Source organism: Trichosurus vulpecula, chromosome 1 (assembly GCF_011100635.1).
Source record: "Trichosurus vulpecula isolate mTriVul1 chromosome 1, mTriVul1.pri, whole genome shotgun sequence".
Lineage (NCBI taxonomy): Eukaryota > Metazoa > Chordata > Mammalia > Diprotodontia > Phalangeridae > Trichosurus > Trichosurus vulpecula.
The window spans coordinates 549,922,818-549,948,103 of NC_050573.1; the positions used below are offsets into that span (position 1 = coordinate 549,922,818).

General features: G+C 39.7%; 1 protein-coding gene across 1 annotated transcript in view; it reads right to left on the bottom strand.

Moving 5' to 3' along the window:
• Positions 1–7,446: 7,446 nt before the first annotated feature.
• LOC118834196 (ATP-binding cassette sub-family A member 3-like) overlaps positions 7,447–25,286 on the bottom strand; it is a 233,891-nt gene continuing 216,051 nt past the window's right edge. The window contains exons 27-30 of the mRNA XM_036741643.1: positions 23,169–23,339; positions 22,530–22,720; positions 8,387–8,460; positions 7,447–7,689 (exon numbers count right to left, since the gene is read on the bottom strand). Of these exons, the coding sequence (XP_036597538.1) occupies positions 7,567–7,689; positions 8,387–8,460; positions 22,530–22,720; positions 23,169–23,339 (559 nt within the window). The 3' untranslated portion in view covers positions 7,447–7,566. The remainder of the gene's footprint in view (positions 7,690–8,386; positions 8,461–22,529; positions 22,721–23,168; positions 23,340–25,286) is intronic.

Below are 25,286 nucleotides of genomic sequence, written 5' to 3' on the forward strand. Positions count from 1 at the left end.
GTAAGTTATATTAAGTTAAAATTGTCTGAGAATTTCTAGATCTGAACTAGAGAAACAGAACTCTCTTTTATTATCAAGGGACCAGATAACTGCAATCAGGCATCTGGGATTTAAAAGGGCTGCTTGAATGGACATTGTAAATATGTAACTGTAATTTAAAGTTATTTTGTATACAAAATGTGCAATTAAGTGCTGGAATTAAATCAGAAACATCTTTAGATTTGTGAAGAATGGTTTGTGACTATTTGTAAATGCCATCAAAAAGACATGGCATGGCTAAAAGTTTATGATGTTATATATGATTGTTAATAATGATTGCATTACTTTGTATGGTTCATGTTTAAGTTTTCTTTTTTTCTAATTTTATTTAAATTTATTTATTTAACATATTTGGTTTTCAGCATTGATTTTCACAACAGTTTGAATTACAAATTTTCTCCCCATTTCTACCCTCCCCCCACTCCAAGATGGCATATATTCTGGTTGCCCTGTTCCCCAGTTAGCCCTCCCCTCTATCACCCCCCTCCCCTCTCATCCCCTTTTCCCTTCCTTTCTTGTAGGGCAAGATAAATTTCTACGCCCCATTGCCTGTGTATCTTATTTTTTAGTTGCATGCAAAAACTTTTTTTGTTGTTTTTGAACGTCTGTTTTTAAAACTTTGAGTTCCAAATTCTCTCCCCTCTTCCCTTCCCACCCACCCTCCCTAAGAAGTCGAACACTTCAACCTAGGCCACGCATGTATCATTATGTACAACCCTTCCACAATACTCATGTTGTGAAAGGCTAACTACATTTTGCTCCTTCCCAACCCATCCCGCTTTATTGAATTTTCTCCCTTGACCCTGTCCCCTTTCCAAAGTGTTTGTTTTGATTACCTCCACCCCCATCTGCCCTCCCCTCCATCATCCCCCCCCCTTTTATTTTTTTTTATCTTCCTCCCTCTTCTTTCCTGTGGGGTAAGATACACAACTGAGTATGTATGGTATTCCCTCCTCAGGCCAGATCTGATGAGAGCAAGGTTCACTCATTCCCCCCTCACCTGCCCTCTCCCCTCCTCCCACAGAATTGCTTCCTCTTGCCACCTTTATGCGAGATGATCCACCCCATTCTATCTCTCCCTATCTCCCTCTCTCAATATATTCCTCTCTCATCCCTTAATTTGATTTTATTTCTTTTAGATATCTTCCCTTCATCTTCAACTCACCCTGTGTCTGCTCTCTCTCTTTTACACACATATACATATATATATATATATATATAAAAACACACACATATATATATACATACATACACATGCATACATATACACATAGGTACATACATACATACACACACATTCACTTATATATACACATAAACATATATATATATATATATATGCATATTCCCTTCAACTACCCTAATACTGAGGTCTCATGAATCATACACATCATCTTTCCATGTAGGAATGTAAACAAAACAGTTCAACTTTAGTAAGTCCCTTGCAATTTCCGTTTCTTGATTACCTTTTCATGCTTCTCTTGATTCTTGTGTTTGAAAGTCAAATTTTCTATTCAGTTCTGGTCTTTTCACTGAGAAAACTTGAAAGTCCTCTATTTTATTGAAAATCCATATTTTGCCTTGGAACATGATACTCAGTTTTGCTGGGTAGGTGATTCTAGGTTTTAATCCTAGCTCCATTGACCTCCGGAATATCGCATTCCAAGCCCTTCGATCTCTTAATGTAGAAGCTGCCAGATCTTGGGTTATTCTGATTGGGTTTCCACAATACTTAAATTGTTTCTTTCTGGCTGCTTGCAGTATTTTCTCCTTGATCTGGGAGCTCTGGAATTTGGCAACAATATTCCTAGGAGATTTCTTTTTGAGATCTATTTGAGGAGGTGATCGATGGATTCTTTCAATTTCTATTTTGCCCTGTGGCTCTAGAATATCAGGGCAGTTCTCCTTGATAATTTCCTGAAAGATGGTATCAAGGCTCTTTTTTTGATCATGGCTTTCAGGTAGTCCAATAATTTTTAAATTATCTCTCCTGGATCTATTTTCCAGGTCAGTGGTTTTTCCCAGGAGATATTTCACATTGTCTTCCATTTTTTCATTCCTTTGGTTCTGTTTTATAATATCCTGATTTCTCATAAAGTCACTAGCTTCCACTTGCTCCAATCTAATTTTTAAATTAGTATTTTCTTCAGTGGTCTTTTGGACCTCCTTTTCCATTTGGCTAATTCTGCCTTTCAAGGCATTCTTCTCCTCATTGTCTTTTTGGAGCTCTTTTGCCATTTGAGTTAGTCTGTTTTTTAAGGTGTTGTTTTCTTCAGTGTATTTTTCAGTATTTTTTTGGGTCTGCTTTAGCAAGTCATTGACTTGTTTGTCATGGTTTTCTCACATCCTTCTCATTTCTCTTCCCAATTTTTCCTCTACTTCTCTAACTTGCTTTTCCAAATGCTTTTTGAGCTCTTCCATGGCCTGGGACCAGTTCATGTTTTTCTTGGAGGTTTCTGTTGTAGGCTCTTTGACTTTATTAATTTCTTCTGTCTGTATGTTTTGGTCTTCTTTGTCAGCAAAGAATGAATACAAAGTCTGAGAGTGAATCTCGGTGCGTTTTCGCTGCCTGGCCATATTCCCAGCCAACTAACTTGACCCTTGAGTTTTTCAGTGGGGTATGACTGCTTGTAGATTACAGAGTTCTATGTTCCACGTTTGGGGGGGAGGTGCCAGCTCATGTTTAAGTTTTCTTGGTTATCTAATCTGTAAATGTAAAACATGTGACATGCTAATCTCCCCCTCTATTATGAATTATGTAAGTAATTTGGTCTGTACCTGACTCAATGTAATTGTGCAGTTTGTGAATTATGGGAAAAACTTTATTGTAATTGTTTGGACTCAGCCCTGTGTGGCTGGGATACTGAACTACTTATTGTATTTGCTTGAACTGAGCCCTGCGTGGCTGGGACCTATTTTGTGTTTTTTTTCTCTCAATCATCAAATCACACGCGTTCTGGGAGCCCCGTGTGAGGAATGGACATCTGAGCCTATAGGAGACCTTGCCCTGCGGTTCCAAAGAGCCTGAGTGGGACAGCATCAGACACAGATGGCTTTCTCACAGGATCCAGAACCAGAACCTGAGCAAGACCTGCTTTTTTTTTTCCTTCTCAGTCCTTGTGTTCCCAAGAGTGTTTACCCGAATTTTAATATTATGTTCCCTCTGCTTGCTTACAATCAGTTTACAATTTCTGCCCATCCCTGGGGATGTCCAAACACAGAAAAGGGAAAAACCTGATTCCACTTAGATAGGGATTTTAGAACTTCACCCCTGCGGAAGATAGAGTTTTTTTTTTCCATACCTTAATTGGTCTTTAGGCGAAACTTTCAGTTTGCCTTTGACCAAAAGGGGGAAATGTGGAACGTTTTGTACCATTTTTTAAATTTCTAGAACGTTTCATACCATTTTTAAATTTCTGGAGTGCGGTCCCCAGGAGGCTCATTGGGCTTTCCTTGAGTCTTCCAGCTGGGTCTGGCCTTCCCCTGGGGCCATCGGCCTAGCCTTATCATTGGGCCAGAATCTCTGCCTGAGCCTAAAAATGCATGCCTTCCCCAGGCTCACCCCTGCTTAGCGTTTTGGTTGGCCCCCTCATTTTATTTCTATGCCCCATCAGGTCGTTCTTTTTCAAGGATTTGAACACCTCCATGAAAGAAAGTGGGGATTGTAATACTGGAAAAATTAGGAACCCCTGAGAAACCCCTAGCTACTGACAAGCACCCCCAGAAAGAATGGACTCAGATCTCTTCAGCATTTAGCAGATATCCCTGGGGCTCTGTGACTCCTCCAAGGAATGTCAGTAGATAGGACCATCCCACTGAAGGATAACCTGGCAGACCCTTTCTGTCTTGCAGATATCCCTGGGGCTCCGTGACTCCACCAAGGAATGTCAATAAGATTATCCCACTTAACGATAACCTGACTGAATATTTTGATCAGCCAGGACCTTTGTTCCTGTTCCCCCCACCCTGTGACCTGGCCTGTAGGTTCCAGGAGATAATTAACCACTGTACCCCCACATGTTCTATATAAGTCACAGCATCACCCCAACATGGTGCCATTGATTTGGGTTGCAACCCCAATGGCGCCTGCTAATAAATTCTCCATTTAAAACTTATACTCTGTGGCATGTCTCACTCGCTTCTGGTACAACAGTTTATTATTCTTGCTTGTAAATTCTATTTCCTTTGCCTTCCAGAATGTCCTATTCCAAGTCCTCTGCTCCTCTAACATGAAAGCTGCTAAATCTTGTGTGATCTTGACTGTGGCTCCATGATATTTGAATTGTTTCTTTCTGGCTGTTTGCAATGCTTTCTCCTTGACCTATGAAATTTGACTAGGATGTTCCTGGCAAGTTTCATGTTAGGATCTCTTTTAGTGGGTGATCAGTAGATTCTTTTTATTTGTATTTTACCATCTGCAATTAAGATATTGGGATAGTTTTCCTTGATAATTTCTTGAAATATGATATCTAGGCTCTTTTTTATCGTGGCTTTCAGGCAGTCCTATAATTCTTAAATTATCTCTCCAGGTCAGTTGTTTTTCCAGTGAGATATTTCACATTTTCTTATTTTTTTTTCATTCTTTTGACTTTGTTTCTTGATGTCTCATGGAGTCATTAGTTTCCAGTTGTCTGATTCTAATTTTTAAGGAATTATTTTCTTCAGCAAACTTTTGTGCCTCATTTATCTTTAGGCCAATTCTGCTTTTTAAGGAGTTTTTTTCTTCAATATTTTTTGTGCCTCTTTTACCAAGCAGGTGATTCTCTTTTCATAATTTTCTTGCATCACATTTCTTTTCCCAATGTTTCCACTTGCTCTTTGGTTAACTCTTCCAGGAATTTTTCTGGCCTTTGGTCAAATTAGTATTTTTCGTTAAGGCTTTGCTTATAGTTGTTTTCAAGTTGTTATCTTCTTCTGAGTTTGTGTCTTGATCTTCCCTGTCATTGTAGCATCTTTTTATAGTCAAGTGTTTTGTTGTTGTTGTTTGTCATTTTTCCAGCCTATTTCTTCACTTTGAACTTTATGTTAATGTTGGTCTCTGCTCCCCTGGGAATGGAAAGGCACTGTGCCAAGCTTCAGGATTTGTTCATGTTGCTATTTTCAGAGCTAGTTCTGGGGGTCTGCAAGTTTTTGGTGCTTCCAAGGGGATGTGATGCAGGGAGAGGTATGGCCACTGTTCTCCTGGTCTACACTTTGGTCTTTACCTAGGAAGGGTCCCTTATTCCCCTGTAGTGCTCTTCCTGACCCTGGGATTTTGACCCAAAGCTGCTTATGGGCAATATAGTTGCCAATCAGTGCCAGCAAAGAGTCCCCTGTAATCTCTTTCTGACCAGCTGACCAATCCCCTTACTATTTCTGGGCTTAGAGCTCCAGAATCTACTGCTGCTGTTGTGGCCACCTCCAAAGCCCACCACTAATACTCCTGCTGCCCTCCCGCCCTGCACCCACCCCAGTGTTACAGACCTTTCCTGCAGACCTCCTAAGTAAGGCTAGAAAAATGTCTCCCTCCCTCTCTTTTGTTGGCTCTGCCACTCCAAAATTTGATTTGAGGCATTATTTTAAATTTGTTCGGAGGAGAATATTGGGAAAATTTGGCTGTTTCTTAGCTTGTGCTTCACCATCTTGGCTCCACCTCTGTATTATTTTCTATTTTAAGTGTCTCTGTGGGGCAAGTGGGTGGCACAGTGGATAAAGTGCCAGGCCTGGAGTCAGGAAGACTCATCTTCCTGAGTGCAAATCTGGCTGCAGTCACCTACTAGCTGTATAGCCCTGCACAAGTCAGTTAACCCTCTTTGCTTCAATTTCCTCATCTGGAAAATGAGTTGGGAAAGGAAATGGCAAACCACTTCAGTATCTCTGGCAAGAAAATTCCAAATGGGGTCATGAAGAGTCAGATACAACTGGGATGACTGAATAACAAGAAGTATCTTTTACATGTCATATCACTCTACTAGAATGTAAGCTCCATAAGGGCAGGAACAATGTCTTATCTTTTCTTAAAATCTTTAAAAAATAAAAAAAGGTTTTCTTTACCCAGCCCCATGATTTCATTGGTATATGGAACTCCTGCTGAGGAAGCCCTCTCTACAATCCTTCCAAGAGGTTAAGTAACTTGCCCAGATTTACACAAGCAGTGGGTCAAAAGTGAGGCTTTATCATAGGCTATTTTTAACTTGGAGACCAGCTCTCGATTCATTATGCCAAGTCTACACAATCAGCTAATTTTCTTACCCTACTAAATTCTGCCTTTCCTTATCTCCTGGGACTTGTTCTGGGAGGGAAAATGCATTGGTTTCACTGAAAAGGATTTTGAACATTTCTGATTTTTCTTTTCATGCTTATCCCACATATGTGTAAGAAATGGGAGGAGGAGTTTTGTTTCCACAAAACTAAAGGTGTGCTTCCCTGCCCTCCCCCACCCCAGCTTTAGCAGAGACCAGGCCTCAAGGTCGGTCAGGTGAGAGGTCAGAGGCTTGTATGCATGTGCATACTTTTTGAGAAGGCAGTCAGGGGAATTAGAGAGGCCAAACCCACTTGAACCTGTTCAAGCTTATCTAGGGTCTGGTCTTGGTCAAGAATCCAGGACTACTGATTTGCATCATTTGCATATGTTAAAGAGGGAAAGTAGGGGAAGTAAAAGAATATAGTTTAATCCTAAACTAAGACAAGGAAAATCTAACTTCACTTTTGCTTCTGTATCCTTATTATTCTATTTATATAAACTGTATAACCTAGGAAAACTATGTAAAAAAAACAAAGATTGTAAACTAACCATGACTCTAGCAGGAGTGGAGGGAATGGTTACCCCTGCTCCTGTAGCTGTATCAGGGTGAGTGTTCCCGCGAGCACTACACCCGCTCTCTCGGGGAGCGTAATAAAATGCCTTCCTCTGCCCACTCTGGTCCCTGAGTTCTTTGGGTGTGAATGGGCAAATCACATGGATTTTCCTAGGGTCAAGTGAAGGGAAGCAACAGGCAGTGGAAGCTCGCCGGGCTTACTCCTGGATCTTGTCTTGGGGTGTCCTGTGATCCCCACTGCGGTGTTAAGAGGGCTACCACTCTGGATTCCCTTGGGGAACCCTGCGGTCTGCACGGCCTTCTTAAGAGGACATCACTTGGGACTTCCGGCCCTGTCTTGGGAGCCTTGTGATCTTACCGCCATCCTAAGGGGCCATCACTTGGGTCTTCCTTAGGGTCTGACCCCTAGGAGGCCCTGTGATCCCCACAGATTAAGGGATGGCTACCACTTGGTCTTCCTCTGGGAGTCCTGTGGTCTGTACAGCCTTCCCTAGGGATTATCACAGGGTTCTTCCTCAGGACTTTGGCCCTGCCTAGGAAGTCCAGTGATCCCCAAAACCACGTTTCTCACATCTGCAAGGAGCTCCTAGATACACCTAGACTACCTCTAGACACTCAAAGAGGAAAATTACTCTTTATTATATTTGTATATCAAGAAACAAATGTAGAATTGTTTTCCATCTCTGCAGCAGATATAGGCAGCAGCTGTGGATATGTGGATACTTTTTCTTTATTCATTAGCTATCATCTCTGCATTGGCAATATGCAGGAATACTTGCTCCAGTGTGGCCTGACTGATGGAATAGTCTTCCAAATCGAATTCTTCTTTGGCATTCTCCAAGATACCAAATACCTTTGAGGCAGTAAACAGTCAGTGTAAGACTCTGAAAGACTCCCTAATGTGCTCTTAAGTATGCATTGTGGTGGGGGTCGGGGAGGAATGTGTATGTGGTTGCGTTGGCATGAAAGTAAGTGCAATAGGCAAGTGAAAGACAGAGTGGGGAAAAGTATCACTTTTTCTCCTACCATTTATGGCCATGGAATGAAACAACAGATAAGAGGGGGAGGGAAGGTATGGAAAGGAGAGAGAGACTGAGAGAAAATTCTTTGTAAAATACATCCCTCCAGGTTATGAGGCATAGAAGTTAGTCATTTGAGCTCTCACTTTATAAAGAATGCATGTCAGAATAAAAGAATTTTTTTCTTTTTTGGCCTATTTCTGTGATTTTATTGGTACAAGAAACTCCTGGTAAGGAAACTTCCATGACCAACATGGAATAGCAGCTGTTTTACAACTAAAAGCCTTAGAGAGTTTCCTGAGATAATTAAGAACAAGAAATCCCAAAAATGTAGAATATCAGAAGAAAAACTCTAATAGAATGGATTTTCGCTCAAAGGGAAAAACAAATTCTTTACAGAAAAAGTGTCCCTGAAAGACTTGAGTTTATTGCATTTTCAAATGCTTGAGTCTCAATGTCTCATGCTACTCACCCATTGTGAATTTACCACTTAGCCTTTCTTCTGTGGCATTCAGTTAGCCCCATACTCACCTTTGACCAGCTGAGATTCTCAATGGGAATGCAGAATCGGACCATTCTTTGATTCCGGAATAACAGGGTGCTGCCTGAGAAAAAGCAAGAGGCTCTTTTGATGGTCAGGGTTGGGGCATTTCCATGAAGATTAATTTTTAAGCCCAAAGTAATTATTATTGTTATTCACACTAACAAAGACAGAATATATGTACAAATAATTTAAATGATCTTTTTCCTTTGGAATCAATCTTATAATTTTTTTTTGATATTTTTTTATTTTTAGTTTACAACACTCAGTTCTACATAATTTTGAGTTCCAGATTTTCTTCCCCCCCTTCTCCCCTCCCTCCCCAAGACGGCATGGAATCTGATATATCTTCTACATATAACTTCACATTGAACTTATATACATACTAGTCACAATCTTATAATTTTTAAGCAGAATATTTATTCTCAAGTTATATTTTATCCTTGATATGTTTTCTATGACATGCAGAAAGGCTAGCTGCTGAATTTTAGGCGCTAGGCAACTCTAATAAAGAAGTATAAATAAATTCGTTATGACTGAACACCTTGAAAAACACATTAGTCCTTTGTAAATCCATGCATACTACAGGAATTTATGCCATGACAAAGTTCCAAAGCAGCAGTTAGGATTATTTTCTACTGGCTAGTGTCTATACACTTTCTGCCCCTCCAGAAGAAATGCCTTTACACACTAAAAAGCAGATTAGGTTCTTGTGCAGCTGAACAAGGTATATGACTCAGAAGTATCTTCTGGACAGGAGAGAGGGGACACTCACATCTGCTTAAGAAAAATATGAGTAATAGGAAAAATCATGTTTATATTTATTATTCCATATATAAAGTCTAGTGGGAACTAGAACCAAAGTGTTCCAGCAACACTGGAGAAAACACTCTATCCCTGTTTTAAAACCTGGTTGCATTCCACTTAACAATGTTTTAAAATTTTTACAAAGAAAAAAATTGTGGTCCCCTAAAATGTTTTTTAATAAATCTGAAAGGAGCTTATTGTCTAAGAATGATTAATGGATAATTTCAAATAATTTAATGCAGATTAAGACAGAAAACTAGGGTGGCTAGGCAGTGTAGTGGATAAAGTGCCAGGCCTGGAGTCAGAAAGAAACCTCTTCCTGAGTTCAAATCCAACAACAGATACTTACTAGCTGTTTGACCCAGGCAAGTTACTTAACCCTGTTTGCCTCAGTTCCTCATCTGGAAAATGAGCTAGAGAAGTAAAAGATAAACCACTTCAGCATCTGCCAAGAAAATCCCAAATGGGGTCACGAAGAGTCAGAGGTGACTGAAAAATGACTAAGACAAAAAACTAGGTAAAGAGCAAGGAGAGGGAAGTATATTAATTGAAAAGAAACTTTAGGGGGAGGGGTGAGGAGAGGGAACTAATACAGAGTTGGAGAATCTGTGGCATAGATTCTTCTCTTCTTGACTTCATTCAAAGGAGAAGAGGAGGTAAAGAAATTGAAAAGAGCAGTTGGGTCCCTTCACCCCAGAAAATGGGAGTGCCAAATACAAAGTAGGTAATAAAATTAAAGGTACCAGAAAGCTGGTTATATAAGGGAAGTTATTTATTCATTTATTCTTCCCTCCCTCCTTCTCTTTTCCCTTTTTTCATTTCTTCCTTCTCACCTAGCAAAACTAGGTATAAGGTAGGAAAATGGATATTTAATAAAATAGATTTTTAGTATTCCTAATGAAAAGACCAGAGATGAATAGAAAATTTGATTTTCAAAAACAAGACTCAAGAGAAACACCTTTTGTACTCAATAAGATTAAACTGTTTACAATCCTATATGGGAAGATGGTATTTGTAACTCATAAGACTTTATCATTTGAAGAAATCAAAGTTATCTATAGTCATATGAAAAAATGCTTTAAATCACTATTAATTAAAGAAATGCAAATTAACACCATTCGGAGGTACCACTTGACATCTATCAGATTGGCTAATAAGACAGAGAAAGAAAATGATAAATGTTGGAGAAGATGTGGGTAAAATGGGACACTAATGCATTGTTGGTGGAGTTGTGAATTGATCCAACCACTCTAAAGAACAATTTGAAACTATGCCCAAAGAGCAATCAAACTGTGCATACCCTTTGATCCAGCAATGCCAAAGAGATCATGATAAAAGGAAAAGGACCTACATACAAAAATATTTATAGCAGTTCTTTTTTCGGTGGCAAAGAAGTAGAAATTGAGGGGATGCCCATCAATTGAGGAATAGCTGAACACATTGTGGCATATAAGTGTAATGGAATACTATTGTGCTATAAGAAACGATGAGCAGGCAGATTTCAGAAAAACCTAGAAAGACTTCCATGAACTGATACTGAGTGAAGTGAGAACCAGGAGAACACTGGACACAGTAACAGCAACATCGTGCGATGATCAACTGTGAATGACTTAGCTTTTCTCAGTAATACAATGATCCAAGACAATTCCAAAAGAATTATGATGGAAAATGCTATCCACATCTAGAGAAAAAAATTGATGCGTCTGAATGCAGATCAAAGCATACTATTTTCACTTTCTTTGTTTTTTGTGTGTTTTCTTCCTTTTTTCCATTTCTTTCACAACAGGACTAAATGTGGAAATATTTTATATGATTGCACATGTATAACCTATATCAGATTGCTTGCTGTCTTGGGGAGGAGGGCAGAAAGGGAGGAAAGAAGAAAATGTGGAACTCAAAATCTTATAAAAAATGAATGTTGAAAATTGTCTTTATGTGTAATTGGAAAAATAAAATACTATTCAAAGAAGGGGAAAAGACTTTATCATTATTAGGGCAGTTAAAAAGAGTATACATAGAGGGCACAGGTGTGAATTGATTATGATGAGATGCTTTAAAAAAATTAAGAGGGAAAAGGATTCTGGGAAGATGGCAGAGTAGGTCAGAAAAATTCCAAGCTCTCCAGATTTCCCCTACAAACACAAACAGCTCCTCAGGGCATATATAGAGTGGTAAAAATAAACAAGACTTGGGCCCTCTGGGACAAGTGGAGAAGGATGGAGATTTGGTGCCTGTTTCAACAATCTGGCTAGCAGCTGCTGTAGGGGTGAAAAACCAACACAAGCCCAACAACAAGCACTCTACCAGCACACTGCAAAAGCCCAGGTTCTTTTGATCTGTTTTACTAAGGAAAGCAACGTTAAGGGGTTAACAAGCTTACTTTAATTTAGCATAAAAATACCATTCACTTAGTTCAGGGGAAAAAACCAGCACCCTGAACTTCTGAACAAATACAAACAAATTATAAACATCGACAGACAGACCAAATACAATTCATAGTTACCAACATCTAGGTTCAGCCCGGGAGCTCATAACAAGGGCTGGCCTGGAGTCACTCACGCCACAACTACTGTGGGTAAGAGCTCCGAAAAAGAGAAAGCCAACCCCTAGTTTTATATCTTTTTCAAGGTCAATGTGTGACTCACCCACCTGACCTAAAATCGTCACAAAGAGGCGATTTAAACCCACGTGGTCTAACAGCCTCTGATGTCTGAAACATGTCACTCAAGCTCATGTGTAAACTAGGCCCTCCCCTGAGGCAAAGGGGTCACCAAGGACTCTTAATCTAATCAAGGAAACAAAGGCCAGACTCTTCAAGGGCACTTGGTTGAACTGAGTGCTAAGAGCCCATTTTGTTTGCCAACACAGTGCCTTTGAAATGTAAACACCTCCAGGGTATGTCCTATGAAATAGCAAGCATTGAGCCCTGGGACTAATTGCATTAAGAGGTAGTCAGGGGCCCTCACCACAGGATATTTCACCTCCTGGACAGTGTTGGGAGTCCAGCATCTAAGAAAGGAAAGATTGAGGGAACCTCTGGTGATAAGAAATGCTAGGACCAGCTATGCTGCCCAGACATGGCCCAGGACAAGAAAGAACCAGCACATACCTTGTGAGTGCAGAAGCAGTGGGGCAGCAATGCTGCTGGCTGTGGACACTTACTTCCTGGTTTTGGTTCCAGATGGGAGGCGAGAACTGAAGGAGGATCTGAAGCCAGAGGCATCATACACTCCACCCTATCCCATACTCCTGGACTAGAGGTGATTACAATAATTTTTTTTTAAATGAGAAATCAAAGGAGAAAGAACTCAATCATAGAAAGTTAATATAGGAATAGAGAAGACCAGGACTCATCTTCAGCGGAGGATACTGAAGCAAAATAAAAAGCCTCTCCTACTCCAAAGAGTAATGTCAAATGGTCACCTGACCAAAAAGAATTCACAGAACAACTTAAAAAAGGCTTTAAAAATCAAATGAGAGAGATGGAGGGAAAATTAAAAACAAAAAAGAACAACCCAAGAAAAATAAGATTATGAAAAGAAAATTAACCAACTGGAAAAGGAGATCCAGAATTTTTTTAATATAGTATTTTATTTTTCCCCAGTCACAAGTAAAAACAATTTTTAACATTCATTTTTAAAAATTTGAGTTCCAAATTGTCTCCCTTCCTCCCTCCACATCTACCCTGATGGAGAAGGCCAGCAATTTAATATAGGTTAAACATGTGTAGTCATGCAAAACATATCCATAATAGTCATGTTGTGAAAGAAAACATTAAAAAAAACTCAAGAAAAATTAAAAAGTAAAAAAAAAGCATGCTTCAATCTGTATTCAGACACCATCAGTTCTTTCTCTGGGAATGGATAGCATTTTTCATCATAAGTCCTTCAGAGTTGTCTTGTATCATTGTGTTGTTGAGAATAGCTAAGTCATTCATTGCTGTTCATCTTACAATATTGCTGTTACTTTGTACACAGTACATTACACTTTGCATCAGCTCATGTAAGTCTTTTCAGGTTTTTCTGAGAGCATCCTGCTTATCATTTCTTATAGTACAATAATATTTTATCGTGATAACATACCACAACTTGTTCAACCAGTCCCAAATTGATGGGTAACCCTGCACTTTCTAGTTCTTTGCCCCCAGAAAAGAGTTGCTATAAATATTTTTGTACATATGGGTCCTTTTCCTTTTTGGTTTTTTATCTCTTTTGGGATACAGATCTAGTCATGGTATTGCTAGCTCAAAGCATATGCATGGTTTTATAGCCCTTTGGGCATAGTTTCAAATTTCTTTACAGAATGGTTGAATCAGTTCACAACTCCACTAACAGTGTATTAATGTCTCATTTTTCCCACATACCCCCAAAATTTGTCATTTACCTTTTCTGTCCTATTAGCCAGCCTAATGGGTATGAGGTAGTGCCTCCAAATTGTTTTAATTTGCATTTCTCCAATCAGTAGTGAGTGAGAGTATTTTTTCATATGGCTATAGATAGCTTTGTTTACTTCATCTTAAAACTGATCATATCTTTTGATCATTTATCAATTGGGGAATGGCTCTTATTTTTATGAATTTGACTCAGTTCTCCACATGTCTGAGAAAAGAGGCCTCTATCAGAAGAAACTTGCCAAAAAAATTTTTGAGAGAAACTTGCCTCAAAACTTTTTCCACAGTTACCATTGCTAACTGTATTTCCTTCCATCTTATTCCCCCCATTTATTCTTTTCTCTCTCTCCTTTCACCCTGTCCCTCCTCAAAAGTGTTTTGCTGCTGACTACCCCCTCCTCCAATCCGCCCCTCCCTTCTACCACCCCCTTTTCTTATTCCCTTTCTCTCCTACTTTTCTGCAGGGTAAGATAGATTTCTATACCCACTTGAGTGTGTTTGTTATTCCCTCTTTGAGCCAGTTCTGATGAGAGTAAGGTTCACTCACTCCCCCTCATCTCCTCCATCTTCTGCTCCACTGTAAAAGCTTTTTTCTTGCCTCTTCTAGTTGAGATAATTAACCTCATTCTACCTCTCCCTTTCTCTTTCTCCCAGTACATGCTGCTCTCACCCCTTAATTTAATTTTTTAGATATCATCCCTTCATATTCAACTCACACCTGTGCCCTCTGTCCATATATATATATATATATATATATATACTCCTTTCAACTACTCTAATAATTAGAAAGGTCTTATGAGGTACAAATATCATCTTCCCATGTAGGAATGTAAACAGTTTAACCTTAAGTGCCTTATGATTTCCCCTCTGGAGACTTGTATTTGAAAGTCAAATTTTCTATTCAGCTCTGATTTTTTTTTTCATTAAGAATGCTTTTCTGGGTAGGTGATTCTTGGTTGTAATCCTACTCCTTTGCCCTTCAGAATATCATAGTCCAAGCCCTTTGACCTTTTAACATAAAAGCTGCTAAATCTCATGTTATCTTGATTGTGGATCCACCATACTTGAATTGTTTCTTTCTGGTTGTTTGCAATATTTTCTCCTTGATCTGGCAACTCTAGGATTTGGCTATAATATTCCTGGGAGTTTTCCTTTTAGGATCTCTTTCAGGAGGTGATCAGTGGATTCTTTTTTAAAAAAATAATTAGTAGTTTATTTTTAGTTTTCAACCATCACTTCCACAAGATTTTGAGTTCCAAATTTTCTCCTCATCTCTCTCCTTCCCCAACCTCAAGACAGCATGCAAGAATGCTTGAAAGTCCTCTATTTAATTGAATATCCATTTTTCCCCCTGAAGGTTTATACTCAGTTTTTCTGGGTAGGTGATTCTTAGTTTTAATACTGGCTCCTTTGACCTCAAGAATATCATATTCCAAGCCCTCTGATGCAGAATGCTGCTAAATGTAGAGACTCATAAATCTTGTGTTATCCTGATTGTATTTCCACAATATTTGAATTGTTTCTGTCTGCCTGCTTGCAATATTTTCTCCTTGACCTGGGAACTCTGGAATTAGGCTACAACATTCCTAGTTTTCCTTTTGGGATCTCTTTCAGAAGGTGATTGGTAGATTCTTTCAATTTCTATTTTCCCCTTTGGTTGTAGATATCAGGGCAGTTCTCCTTGATAATTTCTTGAAAGATCATGTCTAGTCTCTTTTTTTTTTAAATCATGGCTTTCAGGTAGTCAATAATTTTAAAATTCTCTCTCCTGGATCTATTTTCCAGGGCAGTTGTTTTCCCAATGAGATATTTCATATGGTCTTCTATTTTTTTCATTCTTTTGATTTTGTTTTATTGTTTCGTGATTTCTTATATAGTCATTAGCTTCCATTTGCTCCATTCTAATTCTTAAGAAATTATTTTCTTTGATGAGTTTTTGGAATCCTTCTCCATTTAGCCAATTCTACTTTTTAAGACATTCTTCTCCTCATTGGCTTCTTAGACCTCTTTTACCATTTGGCCTAGTCTATTTTTTAAGGTATCATTTTCTTCATTATTTTTTGTGCATGTTTCCTTTACCAAGCTATTGACTTTTCATTATTTTCTTGCATCACTCTCATTTCTCTTCTCAATTTTTCCTCTACTTCTCTTACTTGATTTTCAAAATCTTTTTGAGTTCTTCCTTGGCCTGAAACCAACTCATGTTTTTCTAGGAGGCTTTGGATATAGGAGCTTTGACTTTTTTGTCTTCTTCTCAGTGTGTGTTTTGATCTTGTCACTATAGTAACTTTTTATAGTCAGAGTTTTTATTTCCATTGTTTGCTGGGGGAACCAGCCAATTACTTAACTTTGAACTCTTTTATAAAGTAGGGCTCTGCTTCCAGGGGGGAAGGTGTACTGTCCCAAGCTTCAAGGGTTTTGTGCAGCTATTACTTCTGGGCACCTGTAAGTTTTAAGTTCTTCTTAGGTGGTATGAACTAAGGCAGACCTGATCAACATTCGGTTCTTACCCCACTTGAGGCTGGCCAAAGGATTTTGGGTGGCCCATGAAAATTGTAGAGGATATAAAACAGGCCTGCACAACATACAGCCCTGGAACTCTGAGGAGGGTCTCCCCTTCACTGTGGCCACAAGTTCTGTTGTATTAGTGCTCCTCCTCACCCTGGGACTACCACCCAGGACTGGAACCTGGATCCAAGTATGGGAGTTCTGCCTCAGTTCCAGCAAAAAGACCCATGAGTTTCCATCTGACCACTTTTTTGACCCCTTTACCATCTTTTGGCTGAAAGCTCTGGAAGCAGCCAGTGTTGCTGCTGATTCAGTCACTCCCAAGGCCTGATCTTGGTTTGCTGTGGTGGGGGCTGTGCTAGCGTGGCCTGTGCTGGTCTACACTCACCCAGGTTTGACAGACCTTTCTTGCTGACCTTATAAGTTTTTTTGGCATCTGTGCGATGAGAGGCCTGGAAACTGCCACTGCTGCCATTTATTCAGTTGCCTCAAGTCCTACTCCAGCTTTGCTGGCGTCTGATCTCAGTTGGCATGACCCATGCTGGACTGTGCTCCTCTCTCACCCTGGTGCAACAGACCTTTCCTGCTGAGCTTCCAAGTTGTTTTGGGCTGGAAATTGGTTTCACTCTTTTTGTGTTTTCTGCTTCTCCAGAATTTGTTTAGAGTCATTTTTCAAAGGTTTTTGGATGGGCTTGGGGGAGAGCTCAGGTGAATCCCTGCCTTTACTCAGCCATCTTGGCTCTGCCTCCCTCAAAAAGGATTAGGCTTGAGAAAAGGCCAGTGGATTTGACAATTAAGAGAATACTGGTAATTTAGAGAGAGAGAGAGAGAAGTTTCAGTGGAATGATGAAATCAGAAGATGGATTGTAAGGAATTAAGGAGTGAGAATAGAGAAAACAGAAGGAACTAGTATAGATGGCCTCAAAGAGTTTTGCCATAAAAGACATGAGAGATATGGGAACACATGTTTGAAGCTGAATAGTCATCTAGTCCAACCTCTTCATTTTGTAGATGAGGAAACTGAGGCCTAGAGAAAGGAGATACTTGCATAATTTCACTTAAGTTATAAGTAGTGGAATGAGGATTTGAACCCACATCCTCTGACTCCAAGTCTGTATTCTTACTAGTATACCATGCTATCTCATTGCACTAGGCATTTCATTATCTGAAAGAGCTTATTACTTGGAAATTTCACAGTATTCTTTACCTGATTATTTATACAAATACTACACAATATCAGTATTCAAGTACTTACTCATTCATGGCATGAAAATGACAGGTGTTATACTAGTGGAGCTTAAACTCTTGCAATAGTGATCAACCTGTAAAGTGTTGTGTACTGTCTCTGTACTAGGTAAGAGACAACTTAGCTAAGTATGCAAACAAAAGAGATGCATAGAGAGATGGATACATAGACATAAAGGCTCTTATAAAATGCCATGATTGACATTTCTATGGCTTTATTATTATTATTGCATGGAAAGGTTACTTATGAGAACCTTTCTATAGCTATGTATTATCATTGTGGTTATTGTTATTATTATCTGGAAAGCTTCTTCATGAACCACAAGATGATGACTTTTTACACCCACAAAATGATCTAATAAGGCATGATGTATGTGGGTGGTGGGGGAGAGTGGTGGAGGGCTACAAACTGTGACAGTGCAATAAGCAACTATACTAATGAAATCATGAAGCATTGAAAGATTGAATTAGGATCATCCCCAGATCCAGTCCCCTAGGAACTACCAGTATTTACCATATTCTGGTTCAACATGTCTGTTCATCCCTATCCTTTGGTTTTTGTCTGCAAAAATAATTGCTCGTCATCGCTATCTCTGATAAAAAATGTGCCAGCCAATCCCACGTTGATATGATTTTTAAAGTTAAAAAGGTTATCAGTCTGAATTTATCTTACCTGAAATAATGAAGAATTAATCCCTAAGCTCGAAAAAGAGGCAATATGGTATGGTAGATAGAACACTGGTTCTGTGAATTATCTTGCACTATTTCTGTGGACCTAGACAGGTCACTTAACCTCTCTTCGCCTTTCACGTAAAATTACGGGGTTGGAACAGATGATCTCTATGGCTCCTTTAACTTTAAATTTATAATCTTACGAACATTTGGAATTTTAAAGTAGCTGGTAAGCAAGGAACAGAGGAATTGTCTCCCCAACTTACAGACAGGTACAGCTTAAAGGAAAAACATTTATTTTAGCAAAACCAGTGAGACCTGGAGGAATTTGTAATATCACCACCAGTTTTACTTCCCTGGAGAGAGTTTGGGCTTCTGATTGATTTTTCAGGGTGTGGCAAGATGAAGACCACAGCAGCCTCCTAGAGGAACATGGAAAGCCACAGCTGTCAACAGATCTGCTATGTGCCTCAAGAATGGGCACACATATGTTAGTTTTGAACAACTAAGGTATTTTGCCATTTGCATGGAGAAACATACTTTGTCAGGGAATGAAACAGAATGGAAAAGCATTTATTAAGTACTTAACTATGTGCCAATCACTGTGCTAATACAATACTAGGAATAGAATGGAAAAGGAAGACAATCCCCACTCTCAAACACCTCTCATTCTAACTAGGAGAATGAACATATTTAGGAGGGTTCAGCTTCCGGGGAGATGGAAAGGCCTAGGATCCTAAAGGGCAAAATAGCAAGGCATGTGGTAAGGCCTAGTGGAAGGTTAGTGGAACCAAGGATAGTGGGTCCAGGAATTGGAGTGGAGTGGAGCTTTCCCCCTAAGGGAAAAGGGAAGAATTTAGTGCAAACAGGGCAATGGAGAATGGGGTAGGAAAGAATAATGAGATGAGGTTAATTAGAAGTATGATATTGGGGGCGGAGCCAAGATGGCGGCTGGTAAGCACGGACTAGAGTGAGCTCCGTACTGAGTCCCTCCAAAAACCTATAAAAATGGCTCTGAACCAATTCTAGAACGGCAGAACCCACAGAACAGCAGAGGGAAGCAGGGCTCCAGCCCAGGACAGCCTGGATGGTCTCTGGGTGAGGTCTATCCCACACGGAGCTGGGAGCTGGGAACGGAGTGGAGCAGAGCCCAGCCTGAGCGGCGTGGACGATCCAGACCAGAAGCCAGGCGGAGGGGGCCCTAGCGCCCTGAATATGTGAGCTGCGGCAGTTACCAGACCCCTCGACCCACAAACACCAAAGACTGCGGAGAAGGTTAGTGGGAAAAGCTGCGGGAGTGGAAGGAGTTCGCGGTTCGGCTTCCAGCCCCGGGGGCAGCGGAGGTGGGGCAGCTACAGCTGTTGTTACTTCTGGCTCCAGGCCCACCTGGTGGGAGGAATTAAGTGGCGGATCAGAGCAGGAGTGCAACAGCCTGCTGAAGATCTAAGCCCAGCCTGGACTGGGGGGTCTTGGGGAAGGAGTAGTGCGGGTCTGACAGAGCTGGCACCTCCCTCCCAAACGTGGAACATAGAACTCTTTAGTCTACAAGCAGTCATACCCCACTGAAAAACTCAAGGGTCAAGTTAGTTGGCTGGGAATATGGCCAGGCAGCGAAAACGCGCCCAGATTCAGTCTCAGACTTTGGATTCTTTTTTTGGTGACAAAGAAGACCAAAACATACAGCCTAAAGAAGACAACAAAGTCATAGAGCCTACAACCAAAGCCTCCAAGAAAAACATGAACTGGCCCCAGGCCATAGAAGACCTCAAAAAGGATTTGGAAAAGCAAGTTAGAGAAGTAGAGGAAAAATTGGGAAGGGAAATGAGAAGGATGCGAGAAAACCATGAAAAACAAGTCAATGACTTGCTAAAGGAGACCCAAAAAAATACTGAAAAATACACTGAAGAAAACAACACCTTAAAAAATAGACTAACTCAAATGGCAAAAGAGCTCCAAAAAGCCAATGAGGAGAAGAATGCCTTGAAAGGCAGAATTAGCCAAATGGAAAAGGAGGTCCAAAAGACCACTGAAGAAAATACTACTTTAAAAATTAGATTGGAGCAAGTGGAAGCTAGTGACTTTATGAGAAATCAGGATATTATAAAACAGAACCAGAGGAATGAAAAAATGGAAGACAATGTGAAATATCTCATGGGAAAAACCACTGACCTGGAAAATAGCTCCAGGAGAGATAATTTAAAAATTATTGGACTACCTGAAAGCCATGATCAAAAAAAGAGCCTTGATACCATCTTTCAGGAAATTATCAAGGAGAACTGCCCTGATATTCTAGAGCCACAGGACAAAATAGAAATTGAAAGAATCCATCGATCGCCTCCTCAAATAGATCCCAAAAAGAAATCTCCTAGGAATATTGTTGCCAAATTCCAGAGCTCCCAGATCAAGGAGAAAATACTGCAACCAGCCAGAAAGAAACAATTTGAGTATTGTGGAAACCCAATCAGAATAATCCAAGATCTGGCAGCTTCTACATTAAGAGATCGAAGGGCTTGGAATGCAATATTCCGGAGGTCAATGGAGCTAGGATTAAAACCTAGAATCACCTACCCAGCAAAACTGAGTATCATGCTCCAAGGCAAAATATGGACTTTCAATAAAATAGAGGACTTTCAAGCTTTCTCAGTGAAAAGACCAGAACTGAATAGAAAATTTGACTTTCAAACACAAGAATCAAGAGAAGCATGAAAAGGTAATCAAGAAACGGAAATTGCAAGGGACTTACTAAAGTTGAACTGTTTTGTTTACATTCCTACATGGAAAGATGATGAGTATGATTCATGAGATCTCAGTATTAGGGTAGTTGAAGGGAATATACACACACACACACACACACATATATATATATATATATATATATATACACATATATGTATATGTATATGTATATATGTATGTATGTATATGTATGTATGTATATGTATATATGTTTATGTGTATATATAAGTGAATGTGTATGTATGTATATATCTATGTGTATGTGTATGTATGTGTATATATATGTGTTTATATGTGTATATATATATATATATATATGTATATATATATATATATATAAAAGAGAAAGAGCAGACACAGGGTGAGTTGAAGATGAAGGGAAGATATCTAAAAGAAATAAAATGAAATTAAGGGATGAGAGAGTAACATACTGAGAGAGGGAGACAGGGAGAGATAGAATGGGGTGGATTATCTCGCATAAAGGTGGCAAGAGGAAGCAGTTCTATGGGAGGAGGGGAGAGGGCAGGTGAGGGGGGAATGAGTTAACCTTGCTCTCATCAGATTTGGCCTGAGGGGGAATACCATATATACTCAGTTGGGTATCTTACCCCACAGGAAAGAAGAGGGAGGAAGATAAAAAAAAAATAAAAGGCAGGGGGATGAGGGAGGGGAGGGCAGATGGGGGTGGAGGTAATCAAAATAAACACTTTGGAAAGGAGACAGGGTCAAGGAGGAAAATTCAATAAAGCGGGATGGATTGGGAAGGAGCAAAATGTAGTTAGCCTTTCACAACATGAGTATTGTGGAAGGGTTATGCATAATAATACATGTGTGGCCTAGGTTGAATTGCTCAACTTCTTAGGGAGGGTGGGTGGGAAGGGAAGAGGGAAGAGAATTTGGAACTCAAAGTTTGAAAATCAGATGTTCAAAAACAAAAAAAGTTTTTGTATGCAACTAAAAAATAAGATACACAGGCAATGGGGCGTAGAAATTTATCTTGCCCTACAAGAAAGGAAGGGAGAAGGGGATGAGAGGGGAGGGGGGTGATAGAGGGGAGGGCTGACTGGGGAACAGGGCAACCAGAATATAAGCCATCTTGGAGTGGGGGGGAGGGTAGAAATGGGGAGAAAATTTGTAATTCAAAATGTTGTGAAAATCAATGCTGAAAACCAAATATGTTAAATAAATAAATTGCATTTAAAAACTAAAAAAAAAAAGAAGTATGATATTAATAGCTAATGTTATAGTTACATATTATATATATAATATATAATCATATATTATGTATATAATATATATGTATTATGTATATAATACATCATATTATATATGTGATATATAACAACTAGTTAATATCAATAACTAAAATAATAATGTAACTATAGTAATAATAATATGACCCCATCATATACTTATTTTTTGTGCTTCATAACTGTAGGCTCTCTGATTAATGAAGGTTCCTTAGCATTAATTTACCTTTTCTGGATACATTGTTGATGCAGCAGGAGTTAGCAGTTGTACGGAAGGTAGTTACAAGAAATCTTAAAATTAGGCCACAGATGATGTTCATAATTAACAAAATAATCCTTAAGACTTTAACTCTAAATATTGTTAAATTAACAAAGACAAGAAACACTACACTAAAATTAGCTGTAGATGGTTAAGAAGCAAGAGATGCAAACCAAATGCTTCCCAGCATGATTAGGGATTATTTCAGGGAGTAACATGCACCTCAAGGGATCCCATAGGGAAAGTTTGTGCTTAAGTTGTACTACCTGGGAAGGTCTCCTTGATGAATTTCTTAAAATATTCCAGCACAGACGCCTGATGATCACTCTTAATCTTGGCTAATAAGGTGTATCCCTTGCTAAACTTGTTCTTGAGATGCTGTAGACTTCCTAGACACTGAAATCTCCCCTTCACCATGATGGCCATTCTAGTGCATAATGCCTTGCACTCCTCCATGCTGGGGAAACAAAGAATCAAGACTGCAGATTTATCACCTTCCCTCTCAGTGAGGACTAAGGACTAGATGGAGGCAGAAGTTTATATTGTTTTTCTGTAGAGGCCAGTCTGAGCACTACAGGCTCCCAATGCCCAAAGCTTAGATAGAGTATAAAGGTGCTGTCAAGATCAGTGTGCTTAGCACTGAAAGGAAGGGGCCAATTCCTAATCTTCAGTGGGAACTTCTCCCCAATTTCCCTGTGTTCTGAAGCATTAAAAGCAATATAGATCATAGCCCAGTGACCAACATCTGAGTAATGTGGGGTATCCCCTTTGGCAAAATTAGACATTTCTCCCTCTTAAATTACAGATTCCAGAAAGATAATCAAGCAATGCTTCTGGCACCAACTCAATACTTATTGATCCCACTATATTTCCCTTCAACCTCTGACCATGAATTAGATCCATACCTATGGGAAGTTATGACAATGGCCTTCCCAGATTGACGGGTCTGTATTATCATGTTCCAAAATAGACGTCTGGCCACAGGATCCATGCCACTGGATGGTTCATCCAGGAAGATGACTGATGGATTTCCAAGTAGGGCAATACCAGTACTCAGCTTCTTCTTAGTGCCACAACTCCAAAAAGAAGGAAGAAAAGGAGGGGAAAGAATAGAATATAAATAGCAGTAATTCATAGAGAACCATTTTTAGAATTTAGCAAGACAGTTGAAAACTCTCTTAGGTCCCAGGACCATAAGAAGGCAGCTTTAAATAGAAGTTCTTAACCCAACATCAAAATCTGTAGCAACATTTCTGGTTTCAGAAAGGGACTGGGTGTGGCAGAGATCATCCCTATAGCATGAACTCAAGATATAGAGTTCCTCATAGAATGATGATTGCTGAATGGGTTCTTGAATGACTCCATACAGCTGCTGCTGACCCATCAGTAATTTTAGTTGGATGGATACTAGTAATTTCAATAGAAATTTCAAAAATACTAAGTCAAGAATGAAACTAGAATGTAGAATTGGTGATGAGGGCATGAGAGTTTGGAAGTATACATTTCAAAAGATAAATTGGCCATAGAAAAAGAATTACTGGGACTACAATTAAAGATATTCTAGGTTGTCTGTCATCCTTTCTTCTTGAAGAGGACCAAAATGACATCACTATGCTTGAGTCAAGATTCAATGTGCCTGACTGTGGCTAATCAGGAAAATACAAGCTCAGAATGCTCTACCACAGGTCAGGCACAAGTAGTCTGTGTGAACATTTAGGGTGGGTATTCCAAACTTATGCATCCTGTATTTCCTCTGAGCTGTTTCAATTCTCCTTTGCTCATAGAGCACAGCACCTTCTTCGATGTGGGAACACCAATGTCTCCCATGTCACACAATCAATTCCAAAGTTCTTGAGAGAGACCTTGAGAGTGTCCTTGAGTCTCTTCTTCTGACCACCATGTGAATGCTTGCCCTGTGTAAGTTCTCCATAAAATAGTCTTTTTGGCAAGTGTACATTTTGTATTCAAACAATGTGGCCAGCCCATCGGAGGTGTGCTCTCTAAAGCAGAGTTTGAATGCTTGGCAGTTTAGTTCAAGTAAGGGCCTCAGTGTCTGGTACCTTATCCTGCCAGGTGATCCTCAGAATCTTCCTAAGACAAATCTTACTCTCTGCTCCAGAGTCATCACAGTCAATGCAGCCTCTGAAGCTGAGATGCAATGAAGTATGGATCAACTCTCTGCTGCTTGTGCTAATTTTGGCCCAACAATTAACACCAAGAAAACACAGGTGCTCCATCAGCCACCGCAACACCATCCATATGTGGAACCAAAAGTTACAGCAAATGGAGAAGTTTTAAATGCTGTGGATAAGTTCTCTTACCTTGGTAGTGTACTTTCCAGGTCTGTACATGTTAATAAGGAGGTTGACGCACACATTGCCAGAGCTAGCTCAGTGTTTGGGAGGTTCCGAAGGAAAGTATGGGAGAGAGGAGGTATTAGGCTGATTACCAAACTGAAGGCCTACACAGCTGTGGTGCTGACCTCATTGTTGTATGCTTATGAAACCTGGACAGTCTACTAGCACCACGCCAGGAAACTGAATCGCTTCCATTTGAATTGTCTTAGGAAGATTCTGAAAGATGTTCTAGGAAAGTCAAGTGCAATGTAACTTTTGCATGTCGTTCAGTCATTACAGTCATGTCCGACTCTCGGTGAACCTCCTCTGTGGTGTGCTGTTTTGTTCTCCAGCTCATTTTTCAGATGAAGAAACTGAGGCAAACAGGATAAGTTAGTTGCCCAGGGTCACATAGCTGGTGTCTGAGGCCAGATTCAAACTCTTGTTGAATGCAGATATTTTCTTAACTCAGGATGGCACTCTATAGTTTGGATACACTGTATTACCTAGCTGCCCCAACTTTTGCATACAATAGCCTAATAAAGGACTCTTTTTTAATATAAAAAGAAATAGAATGTTTTCGCATTCTACCACAATAACAATTTAAGATTCATGCCTTCTGAAAAGACTGACCACCGTGGGTGTACTTAACTAACATATGGTGATTACATAAGAATATAGCTAGGT